The sequence below is a fragment of the Sciurus vulgaris genome (assembly GCF_902686455.1).
Source record: "Sciurus vulgaris genome assembly, chromosome: 4".
Lineage (NCBI taxonomy): Eukaryota > Metazoa > Chordata > Mammalia > Rodentia > Sciuridae > Sciurus > Sciurus vulgaris.
Window position 1 is genome coordinate 162,302,673 of NC_136464.1, and position 15,059 is coordinate 162,317,731.

At 37.1% G+C, this 15,059-nt stretch overlaps 1 protein-coding gene across 1 annotated transcript in view; it reads left to right on the forward strand.

The window, feature by feature from the left end:
- LOC306660403 (receptor-type tyrosine-protein kinase FLT3-like) overlaps positions 1-6,536 on the forward strand; it is a 118,087-nt gene extending 111,551 nt beyond the window's left edge. Inside the window, 1 exon segment of the mRNA XM_079138593.1 lies at positions 5,991-6,536. Within this exon segment, the coding sequence (XP_078994719.1) occupies positions 5,991-6,113 (123 nt within the window). The 3' untranslated portion in view covers positions 6,114-6,536.
- The last annotated feature ends 8,523 nt before the right edge of the window (positions 6,537-15,059 follow it).

The following is a 15,059-nucleotide window of genomic DNA, read 5'->3' on the forward strand; positions in this document are numbered from 1 at the left end:
TCAATTCAAGATTTCCTCTCACTCCAGTCAGCATGGCAGTTATCAACAACACAAGCAACAATAGGTGTTGGCGAGGATGTGGGGAAAAAAGCACACTCATACATTGCTGGTGGTAATGCAAATTGGGACAGCCTCTTGGAAAACAGTATGGAGATTCCTCAGAAAACTTGAAATGGAACCACCTTTTGACCCAGCTATCCCACTCCTCAGTGGATACCCAAAGGACTTAAAATCAGCATACTACAGTGATGCAGCCATGTCAATATTTATAGCAGCTCAATTCACAATTGCTGAACTATGGAACCAACCTAGGTGTACTTCAACAGATGAATGCATAAAGAAAATGTGGTATATATACACAATGAAATATTACTCAGTCTTAAAGAAGAATGAAATTTGTAGGTAAATGAATGGAGCTGGAGAATATCATGCTAAGCGAAATAAGCCAATCCTAAAAACCAAAGGCCGAATGTTTTCTCTGATATGTGGATCCTAATTCACAATAAGATGGGGAGCTAAGAAAGAACAGAATTACTTTGGATTAGGTAGAGGGGATTGAAGGAAGAAGAGAGGCATGGTGGTAGGAAGGATAGTAGTACTTTATTACGCTATGTACACATATGACTATAAGACTGGTGTGATTCTACATCATGTACAACCAGAAGAATGAGAAGTTATATTCCATTTATGTATGATGTGTCAAAGCGCATTCTACTGTCATGTACAACTAATTAGAACGAATTTTAAAAACGTTTATGGAAAAGCATAAGAAATCAAAGCAAGAATCAATAAATGGGATGGACTCAAACTAAAAAGCTTTTTCTCAGCAAAGGATACAATCAAGAATGTGAAAAAAGAGCCTACAGAGTGGGAGAAAATCTTTTCCACACGCACTTCAGATAGAGCACTTATCTCCAAATTTTTATTACAAAACTTTACACCAAAAATACAAAGAACCCAATCAAGAAATGGGCCAAGGAACTGGGCAGCCACTTTACAGAAGAAGACACACAGACAATTAATAAATATATGAAAAAGTGTTCAACATCTCTAGTAATTAGAAAAATGCAAATTAAACAACTCTAAGATTTCATCTTACTCCAATTAGAATGGCTATTATCAAGACCACAAACAATAATAGATGTTGGTGTGGATGTGGGGGAAAAGGCACATTTTTACATTGCTGGTGGAGTTGCAAATTGGTGCAGCCACTCTGGAAAGCAGTATGGAGAATCCTCAGAAACGTGGAATGGACCCACCTTTTGAACCAGTTATCCCACTCCTTGGTTTATACTCAAAGGACTGAAAATCAGCAAACTACAGTAACACAGCCACATCAATGTTTATAGAAGCTCAGTTCACAATAGCTAGATTGTGAAACCAAAGTAGATGCCCTTCACAATAGCTAGATGTGGAACCAAACTAGATGAATGGATAAAGAAACTCTGGTATATATTCACAATGGAATACTATTCAGCCATAAAGAAGAATAATAATATGGCATTTGCAAATAAGTGAATGGAATTGGAGAATATCATGCTAAGTGAAATAAGCCAAGCCCAAAAAACCAAAGGTCTAATGTTTTCCCTGATAAGTGGAGAATGATATATAATGGGGGAGGGGGGCAGTGAGAGAAGAATGAGGGAACTTTGGATTATGTAAAGGGAAATGAGAGGGGAAGGGTATGAAAAATGGTGGAGTGAGACAGACATCATTACCCTATGTACATGTATGATTGCTCAAATGGTATGAATCTACATCGTGCACAACCATAGAAATGAAAAGATGTACCTCATTTGTGTACAATGAATCAAAATGCAAAATATAAAAGTTAAATAATAATAATAATGAAAAAGAAAGTACCAATTAAAAATAAATAAATTTAAAAAATAAAATAAAATGAATCTTATACTTTGTAATCTAATATAAATAACATTTAGTTATCCATATTTCTGACATGTCAGTTCTAAAAAAAAAGATCGCTGGCACAGAGCTAATAATAAGAAGAAGAAAAAAAAGTTTATGGAGAGCCTGTGCAATGAAGGAAGAAGGAGGGAGAAGGGGAGGTGAATGAACAAAGCAGAGAAAAGGAATTAATACCCAGGTGGGGTGACACACACCTGCACTTCCAGCTACTTGAAAGGCTGAGGCAGAAGGATCGCAAGTGGGAAGCCAGCCTCAGCCACTTAGGGAGACACTGCCTCCAAATAAACACTACAAAGGGCTGGGGAGTACACTGGTGGGAGAGCACTTGGCTAGCATACGTGAGGCCCTGGTTTCAAGGCCCAGTGTCTCAAAAATAGTAGATAATGTCAGAATTAATGAAACAGCAGTAATAACAAAATAATAGTGATGGTCAGGAAAACCAGAAATTGTTTCTTTGGATAAATGTAAATTCTAGCATTTTTGAGTGTTTATCATACACTGTCCTAACCTATGACCCATAACTCACTTTGTCCTCATATCAATCCCACGAAGTAGGTGCTATGTTTTTCAGATTAGTACACTGAGGTTCAGAGAGGTTAAGTAATTTGCCAGAGGTAACACATTGTCAGAAATGGGAGTCAGCCGTTTGGATCTACTGTGCCCTGCAAATTAATATTGTGTATTAACAAAGTATAGTATTGAAGCATAGTATCTTAGAAGTGAACAATTAAAAAAAAATAAAAAAACATAAGTAACATCAAGAATGAAAAGGAGGATATTAACTAAGGAAAGTGATACCTTTGAAAACCTAAGTTTCATATTTTTATAAGGATATTGTATTCATGTGTTATTTGTGTAAAGAGTCATGGAGAAATGTCACTTAAAGAAATGGAAAAGAAGAAATTAAAAGGAGTGCTACAAAAAGACCTAGTAACAGATTGGCTGTGGGAGTAGAGAGAGACGCTTGTGGACCAGACACTGAATGAGCGGCGTGGGCTGATGGGTTCAGGAGTGGCTATGTTGGGTTTTACCCTAGGGGTAAAAAGCTGGGCTCAAGCAGGTCTAGTAGGTCATAACCTGTTAGATCTACTTCAGAAAACACATGCATCAAGAGACAAGTTCATCCCAGGGTCACGGGCAGAGTGCCGTTGTGCCACAGCAGGTTCACCATGGATATATTCTGACTCATAGGGAGATGTATATAATATGATAACAATGTATGGGTAGTTTAGAAATAAGTTTTAAAACAATTTATACATATATATAAATTATTATATAATATTTAGTTTATATATTTATTATATATGAATTTTAGTTTATATATAATAATAAATTATTATATATTTAGTTTATATATTTATAATACATATAAATTTTAGTTTATATATAACATAAATTATATAGAATTTAGTTTATTTATTTATTATACATATAAATTTTAGTTTACATATAATATATATAAATTATATATATTTAGTTTACATATTTATAATATATAAATTTTAGTTTATGTCTAACATATATAAATTATCATATAATATTTAGTTTGTATATTTATTATATATGTAAATTGTAGTCTCCTAGAAGAAAAAATTAAATCAGAGCACCTAATCAGCACTACAACCATCAAAAAACAAACTGATAAAACCAAAAGTTGTAGTGAAGGTGGAGGAAAGGAGGGAGTTTGTAAAATCTAAATAAAGAGGATGCACAATCCCTAAATCATAAGGAATTCTTAAAGACAATAAGGAAAATGTGTATACCCTCTTGTGTATAGAAAAAGATGGAGGAAATAAGCAGGTTGGCCACAGTAAGATGCAAATGGCCATTAAATATACAAAAGGATGCTCCACTTTGCCTATAATGAAACATGCGCAAGTAAGGAAGTAAGACTTGTTTCTTGACAAAGGGGCAGAGATGTGAAGGGCTGTGAAAACCCACTGTTGGGAAAGTTCCAAAGAACGGTGTTCCCAGAAGAAATAAATACAGACGGCCCCCAACTTGGATGGTTCAACTTAGGAATCTTCAACTTTGCAGTGATGTGAAGTATACACACATAACCATGGCTTTGTATTTTCAGTACAGTGGTCAATCGCTTACATGAGCTATCCAACATTCCATTATCCAGTAAGCGTTGCGTTAGATGATTTTGCCCAGCTGGATGCTAATGGAAGTGTCCTGAGCACATTTATGGCTAGGTTGAGCTACGCTGCTGGATAGGTTGGATGAATTCAATGCATTTTCTTTCTTTTTTTAAAATTTATTTTTTATTTAGTTTTTAATTTTTTACAAACTGCATTTTGATTCATTGTACACAAATGGGGTACATTTTGTTTCTATGGTTGTACACAATGTAGATTCATACCATTTGTGCAATCATACATGTACATAGGGCAATGATGTCTGTCTCATTCCACTGTTTTTCATACCCCCCTCCTTCTCATTTCCTTCTACATATTCTAAAGTTCCCCCATTCTTCTCTCATTCCCACCCCCCCCCACCCCCATTATATATCATTCTCTACTTATTAGGGAAAACATTGGGTCTTTGGTTTTCTGGGCTTGGCTTATTTCACTTAGCATGATATTCTCCAATTCCATTCTTTTATTTGCAAATGCCATAATATTATTCTTCTTTATGGCTAAATAATATTCCATTGTGTGTATATACCACAGCTTCTTTATCCATTCATCTGTTGAAGGGCATCTAGTTTGGTTCCACAATCTAGCTATTGTGAACTGAGCTTCTATAAACATTGATGTGGCTGCGTTACTGTAGTTTGCTGATTTTAGGTCCTTTGGGTATAAACAGAGGAGTGGGATTCAAGGCATTTTCAATTTACAATATTTTAAACTTTTGATGGGCTTATTAGGACATAACCCCATTGTAATCTGAGAGCATCTGTATAACTCTTCTGCAGGACAGGCTGGCAATGCACACCACAATACAAATGTGAATCACCCCCAATCCAACAATTCCCCCCGTTTATCACAAGGATAGAAAAGGTCAGGTGTGCTTTTCCGTTTGCATTATATAACCAACCCATCAAAAGGTTAATTAGGGTACCTCAGTACCCCGGGCTGCCATTTAAAAAAATGATACGCAGCTATACTTAGTGAATAATGAAAATAGAAAGCATATTGAACAGTGATTAATAAAATAACAATATATGGGTAGTTTAGAAATGGGTTTTAAAACAGATGATACAGGGATAGGGATGTGGCTCAGTGATAGAGTACTAAGGCCCTACCAAGTTTGGATCCCCAGCCCTGAAAATAAAACCAAACCAAACCCAGAATATTTAGCACAATCCTACTGACACAAAACTGTGTGTACGTAACAAGCTGTCTATATAAGAGTAGTTACCTCTTGTGAGTTTTAGCTCATATACCTTTCTGTATTTTTCATCTAAATGAATGTGTGTTAAATTCATAATCAGAAAATAAGTAAACCGGGAGTGGTAGCCCATGCCTGTGGTCCCAGCAACTCTGGAGCCCGAGGCTGAAGGATCACTTTGCCCCCATGAGCTTGAGACCAGTCTGGACAGCACAGGGAGCCCTTGTCTTAAAAAAAAAAAAAAAAAAAAAAAAAAAAAAATTTAACTATTTTCATTTTGGAAAAAAATTAAAATTAAAAGCCACAAAACTAGCAAATGAGAACTCAAGCATCCGTCCCCTAGTTTAACTGCGCCTTGTGGCCTTTCTCTTTTATTGTTTTCCTGCACGATGTTAGGATTCTTTCCTTCTGCTACTGGGGGTGAACCCAAGCCCTTGCACAAGCTAGGCAAGAGCCCTACCACTGAGCTACATTCCAGCCTGGCTTTAAGATTTCTAATGATATTTCTAAGAGTAGAAACAATAATGAAATAAAATGTTTACTCTGATTTTATTTCTCCATGAATAAGAAGACCAAAATTGGTTTGTCAATTAACTCATAGAATATCCTGTAAGATCTATGTGATGATCTATGAAAAACAATGATATTTAAATATTTTGCTATATAGACACATAGCGTATCAATCTCAATTGGATGGTAATCAGTGTTCTATCTCTTTTCCATATTAGATGTATCAGAACATGGATGGCCATATTTCAGAACGTCCTTCCATCTATCAAAACAAGCGACCTTTGGGCAGAGAAGTAGATTTGGAGCCACACTCTCCACAGGCTCAGGTTGAAGATTCATAGAAAAACAAGTTAGTCTAAGGACTTCATCCTCCTGCCCACCTTAAACAGGCTGTAGATTACCAAAACAAGATTAATTTCACCACTAAAAGAAAATTTATTATCAACTGCTGCTTTGCCAGACTTTTCTCTAGAAGCTGTCTGCAATTACTCTTGTTTTCAAAAAGACTTTTGTAAAATCGAATCATCCTGTGCACAAGGCAGGAAGAGCCAATAATTAACCTTATTGGTGCACCTACCTACATCCAAAGGCCTTCTCAGGCTTGCTTGAGTGAATTGTGTACCTGAGATATAGTATATTCTTGTAAATACATGAAATAAAAGCATTTTGCTAAGGAGAAGCTAATATGATTTTTTAAAATCTATGTTTTAAAATATGTAATATGTAACTTTTTCAGCTATTTAGTGATATATTTTATGGATGGGAATAAACTTTCTATTATAGAAATGTTCGTTGTTGAATTATTGACATGGAATATTTAGGGCAAGACTTAACTAGAGTCCATGAACTACTGAAATTGTGTGCAATGTGTGTGTGTGTGTGTGTGTGTGTGTGTTGTGTATGTGTGTTTAATTAAGAAGGTCCATTCTGTCATCAGATTCTTAGAATCATCCCTGACTCCAGTCCCATTAGGTTAAGAATGACTGATGTGTCTGTTCTCTTCTCTGGCTCCCCAACCCCTACTTGGTTTAACTCTTGGTTCCTGTTGTCCTTTGAAATCCAATACCCTTCATTCCATTGGCTTATAAAGTTGGCTTGTCCTTGTCCCTTTATGCCCTAGGTGCCACTAAGTTCTGCTCCTTTTTTCTTTGTTTGTTTGGGGATTTGTTTGTTTTTGGAGATGGGGTCTTACTGTGTTACCCAGGATGATCTCAAACTCCCAGGCTCAAGTGATCCTCCCACTGCAACCTCCTGCGTACCTGGGCCTACAACCCTGCCACCACATCTGTCTCCTTTCTTTCTTCTTGACCTTCAAGTATAATGACAATGGGTAAGTGCTCTGGAGCCAGTCCCCCAAGGCTGGAATTTTCTTTCCTCTATGTCTGAACTGTTGTCACCTGGGGCAATGCTGTGGTTTGAACCCGTTCCCCCAAATCCATGTGTTGGAAAGTTAACTTCCTATACAATGGAGCTGAAACTTGGGACCTTTAAGAGGTGATTAAGTTATGAATGGACTCATGTTACCATGGTGTGGGTTTGTTATTATGAGTGGATTTGTTTTAACAGCGAATTCCGCCTCTTGCTCCTCCATGCATGCCCACCCCTTACCACACTGTGACTTTGGTCAGGCTGTGACTCAGCAAGAAGCCATCTCCAGGGGTGGGTCCTTGATCTTGGGCTCCCCAGTCTCCATAAACCCTGAGCCAAACCAGTTTCCATTCACTATAAATTTACCCAGCCTCCAGCATTCTGTTAGAGCAGCGCAAAATAGACTGAGGCAAGGAACTTGACTTCTACAGCCCCAGTTTCCTTTTCTGAGTACAGCAAAGACATCTCTCAGGGTTATTAGAAGTAGATAAATTAAATATCTAGCATATATGGGTTATAAATATAGAACACAAATATACAAATCACTTAGACCAATGCCTGTCACCTAAGTGTGACCTGATGTTATTTGCGCTTTCCTTTCTGGTTTTCCCTTAGGTCACCACTGGCTCACTTAGAGTATGTGACTCCCTTCTTCACCTAATTCTTCTAAACTCTTCTCCATCAGTGTTTTCTCTAAGCCTCTGCCAGATTCATCTTTATTTGCATATGTCACTCTGGTGGAGAAATTTTAGTGACCCCTGAGTGCCTAGCAGCTAAAGCCACATTCTTGGGGTTCTGTGCTCACTGTGGACTCACTGTACTCCATTTCTCAGTACTTGCCATGTAAAACAACTTACTCATGTGCAGATTTCCTTTCCTTTGCCCTCCCTGTACCTGGGAGGCCAATCCCTTTCTCTTTTTCCTATAAGCCCTCTCTTGGTGACCACCCTTCAACGCTATTTCCTTTCTCAGGTCCTTCCTGGTCTCCCTGCCCATAGTGATGGCGTCCTCCACTGAAGCCTTTTAAAGGGCTCCTTGTGTATACCATCCCCTTGGCTTTGAATGTGGAGCCTACCCACCTTTTCCTGTTACCTTAAGTGGATGCCTTGGCTTTTCTATCAGGTGCTAAGAAGTTAGAAGGCAGATATGATGAACACTAAGTTGTGTGCTTCACTCCCATTTGTATACACAGTCTGGATACAGTAAGTATATGTCTTCAGTTAGTTTTTACCCATGATAGTGGACACATAAAATTCACTTGAAGTGAAACATTCAAATAGTTTTATATTTTGACTTATCTCCTCTTTTGAATCCTGAGTCCTGGAGCAACATGAAATGCAGCCGCCCTCTAGTCCGCCATCTTGAAAAACCATATTTTGACTTATAGTAATGAAGGAAGTCCCCCTTTACTCACACAACCCAAATACCAAAATACTTCTTCCAGAAGAACGACTGTTAAAGTTTGAGGTATATTTTCCCTATAATATATTTACATTATTCACACAGTTTTACACACATGCGCACTTCTGTGTTTTTGGCACGGATGGAATCACACTAGCTATACTTCCAAACAGGCTTTTTGTTCTTTACATGTCCATATTTTCTCAATATGCATATTTGTGATGCCCTTGTTACGTGTTAGCATCATGCTAAGAAATAGATATGCGTGACCTTGTTTAATCTTCATAATTACTTTATGAAGTAGGTACTAAAATAATTACCATTTTTTTTCCCTAAGGAAACTGAAAGTTAGGCTAATAACTTGCAGTCTCCAAACCTTGTTAACATGTACCTTGGTACCTCTTATAAATTGAATCATACAGTGCTTGTCTTTTTGTGCCTTGTTTATTTCATTTAGTATAATGTCTTCAAGTTTCATTCATATTATAGCATATCTAATTTCCTTCCTTTCTAGAGCAACATAATATCCCATTATGTGCATATAGCACACTTTATTTATCCATTTATCTATCAATGGACACATGGGTTACTTCCACCCCTTGACTATTGTGAATAAGACTGAATATGGGTATGAAAATATCTCTTCAAGACACTATTTTCAATTATATGTGTGTGTATATATATGTGTGTGTGTGTGTGTGTGTGTGTGTGTGTGTATTTTAGGATATATATATACAAAGAGATCATATGATAATTTTATTTTGACTTGTTGTATTTATTATTTTTAAAGACTTTGTCATAGGGATCCCATGTTCTTTGACCATCAGTATCATTATCAATTACAGGGTAACAGCATCATGACTTAGGGTATTATTTCTCCCTAGTACATGCAGTTTGCTGTGATTTTAATCAGGTGGATTTGCCTTCTAGTCATGGAGAGTCCTTGCTAGAAGGACCATACTAGGCTAATAAAGTTTTTTTCTTGTTCTGGGACTTTGTGCCTTGGCTAGATTCAGGCAAGAATTAAGAAAGGAGGAGAGTTTTTTTTTTTTTTTTTTTTTTTTTAATTATTTTTTAGTTGTACCTGGACCCAATATTTTTATTTTATTTCTTTTTATGTGGTGCTGAGGGTGGAACCCAGGGCCTCACCCGTGCTAGGCAATCGCTCTACCACTGAGCCACAACCCCAGCCCTGTCGCTTATTAATTTAGCACCAGTCTCTGACAAGAGTGACTGATCCCACTTCCTGTATTCCTGGAGTGGGGCTGGTCTGCTTCTTTTCCAAGCCTTCGTCTCTGATTTTCCTATGAGCTGCCTAAATGCATGGGCTCACGTCCACCTCGAGAACCTTGATGCGGACACCATGTTGACTCTTCAGACTGAGGATTTCCCCTGCTTTCCCATCTGTTTCAGTCTGCCAACAGTCTTTCTGCCCTTGAGTGATATACTGATTCATTTTCATTTTATATTTCTCTATTATCATGACAGGATTCAAGGAGGGAGTGAAGTGACAGGCATTTGGTAAGTCCTCTCAAACTGCTTGTCACAAAATGTATGTTAGTGACAATAGGGAGGAGATTAACGTGAGTTAGTATTTCTGGCAATGCTCTCCTTTTCCTTCTGCCAAAGTGATTTTGGCCAGGACACACACACACTTTGAATGTGACTTCTCTGTGGCTGGTATCAAATATATTTATACCCGAATCCCTAGTGGCACATAACATTTATTGTAGTGTTAAAGTCACCAGAGGATTTGATTTCCTTAAGTACAAATATTCTCTTGTTCATGAACTTTATAAAAAATAATGACATTGTGGTCTATGTCCAATTCCAGATCCTGTTTTCTTTTTTAAACAAGTCAATATTATTTTGCTTCTGAGATTTATTCATGGTTCACATTAAGAACATCCCTAATCCAAAAATCTGAATTTCAAAATCAAAATCTGAAAAATTTTGAGCACCAACATGATACTCCACAAGGGGAAAATTCCACACCTGACCCCATGTGACTGGGTGTGACTGGGGGGGTTCCACTAAAACGCAGTTGCACATATTGTATAAAATTACCTTCGGAGCTGGGTGTGGTGGCTCATGCCGGTGGTCCCAGCGACTCGGGAGGCAGAGTCAGGAGGATCACAAATTTCTCAGGCCAGCCTGGACAACTTAGTGAGACCCTCAGCAATTTTAGTGAGATCCTGTCTCAAAATTTAAATAAATACAAAGGACTGTGGATGTAGCTCAGTGGTAATTGTATGTGAAAGAAACGAATTTTGTGTTTAGACTTGGGGCCCATCCCCAGGTTATCTCATTTTGTATATGCAAAAATTCCAAGATCTAAAAAGTCCAAAATCTAAAACACTTCTGATCCCCAGTATTTCGGATAAGGGTTACTTAACCTATATAACATGTTCCTTCCTCCATACTTGCCCCCCTCCCTAACCCTAACTCTAACCCTTCCCTCCCCCCCATTATGTGTCAACCTCCACTTATTAGCGATATCATTCGTCCTTTGGCTTTTTGAGATTGGCTTATCTCACTTAGCATGATATTCTCCAATTTCATCCATTTGCCTGCAAATGTCATAATTTTATCATTCTTTATGGCTGAGTAATATTCCATAGTATATATATACCACAGTTTCTTTATCCACTCATCAATTGAAGGGCATCTAGGTTGGTTCCACAGTCTGGCTATTGTGAATTGAGCAGCTATGAACATTGATGTGGCTGTATTTCTGTAGTATGCAGATTTTAAGTCCTTTGGGTATAGGCCAAGGAGTGGGATAGCTGGGTCAAATGGTGGTTCCATTCCAAGTTTTCTAAGGAATCTCCACACTGCTTTCCATAGTGGCTGCACTAATTTGCAGCCCCACCAGCAGTGTATGAGTGTACCTTTCTCCCCACATCCTCGCCAACACCTGTTGTTGCTCGTATTCTTGATAATCGCCATTCTAATTGGGGTGAGATGGAACCTTAGGGTGGTTTTGATTTGCATTTCTCTTATTACTAGAGATGTTGAACATTTTTCCATATGTTTGTTGATTGCTTGTAGATCTTCTTCTGTGAAGTGTCTATTCATTTCCTTAGCCCATTTGTTGACTGGACTGTTTGAATTCTTGGAGTAGAGTTTTTTGAGTTCTTTATAGATTCTGGAGATTAGTGCTCTATCTGAAGTATGATTGGCAAAGATATTCTCCCACTCTGTAGGCTCTTTCTTCGCATTGCTGATAGTTTCCTTTGCTGAGAGAAAGCTTTTTAGTTTGAATCTATCCCAGTGGTTGATTCTAGCTTTTATTTCTTGTGCTATGGGAGTCCTGTTAAGGAAGTCTGGTCCTAGACCAACAAGATGAAGATTTGGACCTACTTTTTCTTCTATAATCTGCAGGGTCTCTGGTCTGATTCCGAGGTCCTTAATCCATTTTGAGTTTAGTTTCGTGCATGGTGAGAGATATGGGTTTAGTTTCATTCTGTTGCATATGGATTTCCAATTCTCCCAGCACCATTTGTTGAAGAGGCTATCTTTTCTCCATTGCATATTTTTGGCCCCTTTGTCTAGTATGAGAAAATTGTATTTATTTGGGTTTGTGTCCGTGTCCTCTATTCTGTACCATTGATCTACCTTTCTATTTTGGTACCAATACCATGCCGTTTTTGTTACTATTGCTTTGTAGTAGAGTTGAAGATCTGGTATTGCAATACCCCCTGTTTCACTCTTCCTGCTAAGGATTGCTTTAGCTATTCTGGGTTTCTTATTCTTCCAGATGAATCTCATAATTGCCTGCTCTATTTCTGTAAGGTACGTCATTGGGATTTTAATTGGAATTGCATTGAATTTGTATAGCACTTTAGGTAGTATGGCCATTTTGACAATATTAATTCTTCCTATCCAAGAACATGGAAGATCTTTCCATCTTCTAAGGTGTTCTTTAATTTCTTTCTTTAGTGTTGTATAGTTCTCATTGTAGAGGTCTTTCACCTCTTTTGTGAGATTGATTCCCAAGTATTTTATTTTTTTCGAGGCTATTGTGAATGGGGTAGTTTTCCTAATTTCTCTTTCTGAAGATTCATCACTTATGTATAAAAATGCGTTGGATTTATGGGCATTGATCTTGTAACCTGCTACTTTACTGAAATCACTTATGAGTTCTAAGAGTTTTCTGGTGGAATTTCCAGGTTCCTCTAATATATAATCATGTCATCAGCGAACAGGGATAGTTTGAGTTCTTCTTTTCCAATTCGTATCCCTTTAATTTCTTTGGTTTGTCTAATTGCTCTGGCCAGAGTCTCAAGAACGATGTTGAATAGAAGTGGTGAAAGAGGGCATCCCTGCCTTGTTCCAGTTTTTAGGGGGAATGCTTTCAGTTTTTCACCATTTAGAATGATATTAGCCATGGGCTTAGCATAAATGGCCTTTACAATATTAAGGAATGTTCCCACTATCCCTATTTTTTCTAGTGTTTTAAGCATGAAGGGGTGCTGTATTTTATCAAATGCTTTTTCTGCATCTATTGAAATAATCATGTGATTCTTGACTTTAAGTCTATTAATATGGTGAATTACGTTTATTGATTTCCTGATGTTGAACCAACCTTGCATCCCTGGGATGAAACCCACTTGATCATGGTGCACTATCTTTTTAATATGTTTTTGTATGCGATTTGCTAAAATTTTGTTGAGAATTTTTGCGTCGATGTTCATTAAGGATATTGGTCTGAAATTTTCTTTCCTTGATGAGTCTCTGTCTGGTTTAGGTATCAGTGTGATATTGGCTTCATAGAATGAGTTTGGGAGGGTTCCCTCCTCTTCTATTTTATGAAATACTTTGAGAAGTATTGGAATGAGCTCTTCCTTAAAGGTTTTGTAGAACTCGGCTGAGAACCCATCTGGTCCCGGACTTTTCTTTGTTGGTAGGCTTTTGATGACTTCTTCTATTTCAGTACTTGAAATTGGTCTATTTAAATTGTTTATGTCCTCCTCATTCAGTTTAGGCAATTCATATGTCTCTAGAAACCTGTTGATGTCTTCGAAATTTTCTATTTTGTTGGAGTATAGATTTTCAAAATAGCTTCTAATTATGTTTTGTATTTCCATCCTGTCTGTTGTGATATTTCCTTGTTCATTCCGAATTTTAGTGATTTGGGTTTTCTCTCGTCTTCTCTTTGTTAGTGTGGCTAAAGGTTTATCAATTTTGTTTATTTTTTCGAAGAACCAACTATTTATTTTGTCAATTTTTTGTATTGTTTCTTTTGTTTCAATTTCATTGATTTCAGCTCTGAGTTTAACAATTTCCTGTCTTCTACTACTTTTGGTGCTGTTCTGTTCTTCTTTTTCTAAGGCTTTGAGCTGTAGTGTTAGGTTGTTTATTTGTTGAGTTTTACTTCTTTTATTAAATGCGCTCCATGAAATAAATTTCCCTCTAAGTACTGCTTTCATAGTGTCCCAGAGGTTTTGATATGATGTTTCTTTGTTCTCATTTACCTCTAAGAATTTTTTAATTTCCTTCCTAATATCTTCTGTTATCCATTCATCATATAATAGCATATTGTTTAATCTCCAGATGTTGGAATAGTTTCTGTGTTTTACTCTTTCATTTATTTCTAACTTCAATCCATTATGATCTGATAGAATACATGGTAGTGTCTCTATCTTCTTGTATTTGCTAACATTAGCTTTGTGGCATAATATATGGTCTATTTTAGAGAAGGATCCATGTGCTGCTGAGAAGAAAGTGTATTCACTCTTGGTTGGATGGAATATTCTATAAATGTCCGTTAAGTCTAAATTATTGATTGTGTTGTTGAGATCTATGGTTTCTTTGCTCAATTTTTGTCTGGAAGATCTGTCCAGTGGTGAGAGCGGCGTGTTAAAATCACCTAGTATTATTGTGTTGTGGTCTATTTGGTTTCTGAAATTGAGAAGGATTTGTTTGACATACATAGATGAGCCACTGTTTGGGGCATAGATGTTTATGATTGTTATATCTTGCTGATTTATGCTTCCCTTAAGCAGTATGAAATGACCTTCTTTATCCCTTCTGACTAACTTTGGCTTGAAGTCCACATTATCGGAAATGAGGATGGATACTCCAGCTTTTTTGCTGAGTCCATGTGCATGGTATGTTTTTCCCCATCCTTTCACCTTTAATCTATGGGTATCTTTTTCTATGAGGTGAGTCTCTTGCAGGCAACATATTGTTGGATCTTTCTTTTTAATCCAGTCTGCCAGTCTATGTCGTTTGATTGATGAATTCAGGCCATTAACGTTCAGGGTTATTATAGAGAAATGATTTGGTTTCCCGGTCATTTGGTTCATTTTTAAAATTTTGTTAATTTATTTGTTTGACACAACTTGTTTCCTCCTTTATTTGACAATTCCTTTAGGATAATTCCTCCCTTTGCTGATTTGCTTCTTTGTTTTTCATCTCTTCCTCATGGAATATTTTGTTGAGAATGTTCTGTAATGCTGGCTTTCTTTTTGTAAATTCTTTTTGCTTTTGTTTATCATGGAAGGATTTTATTT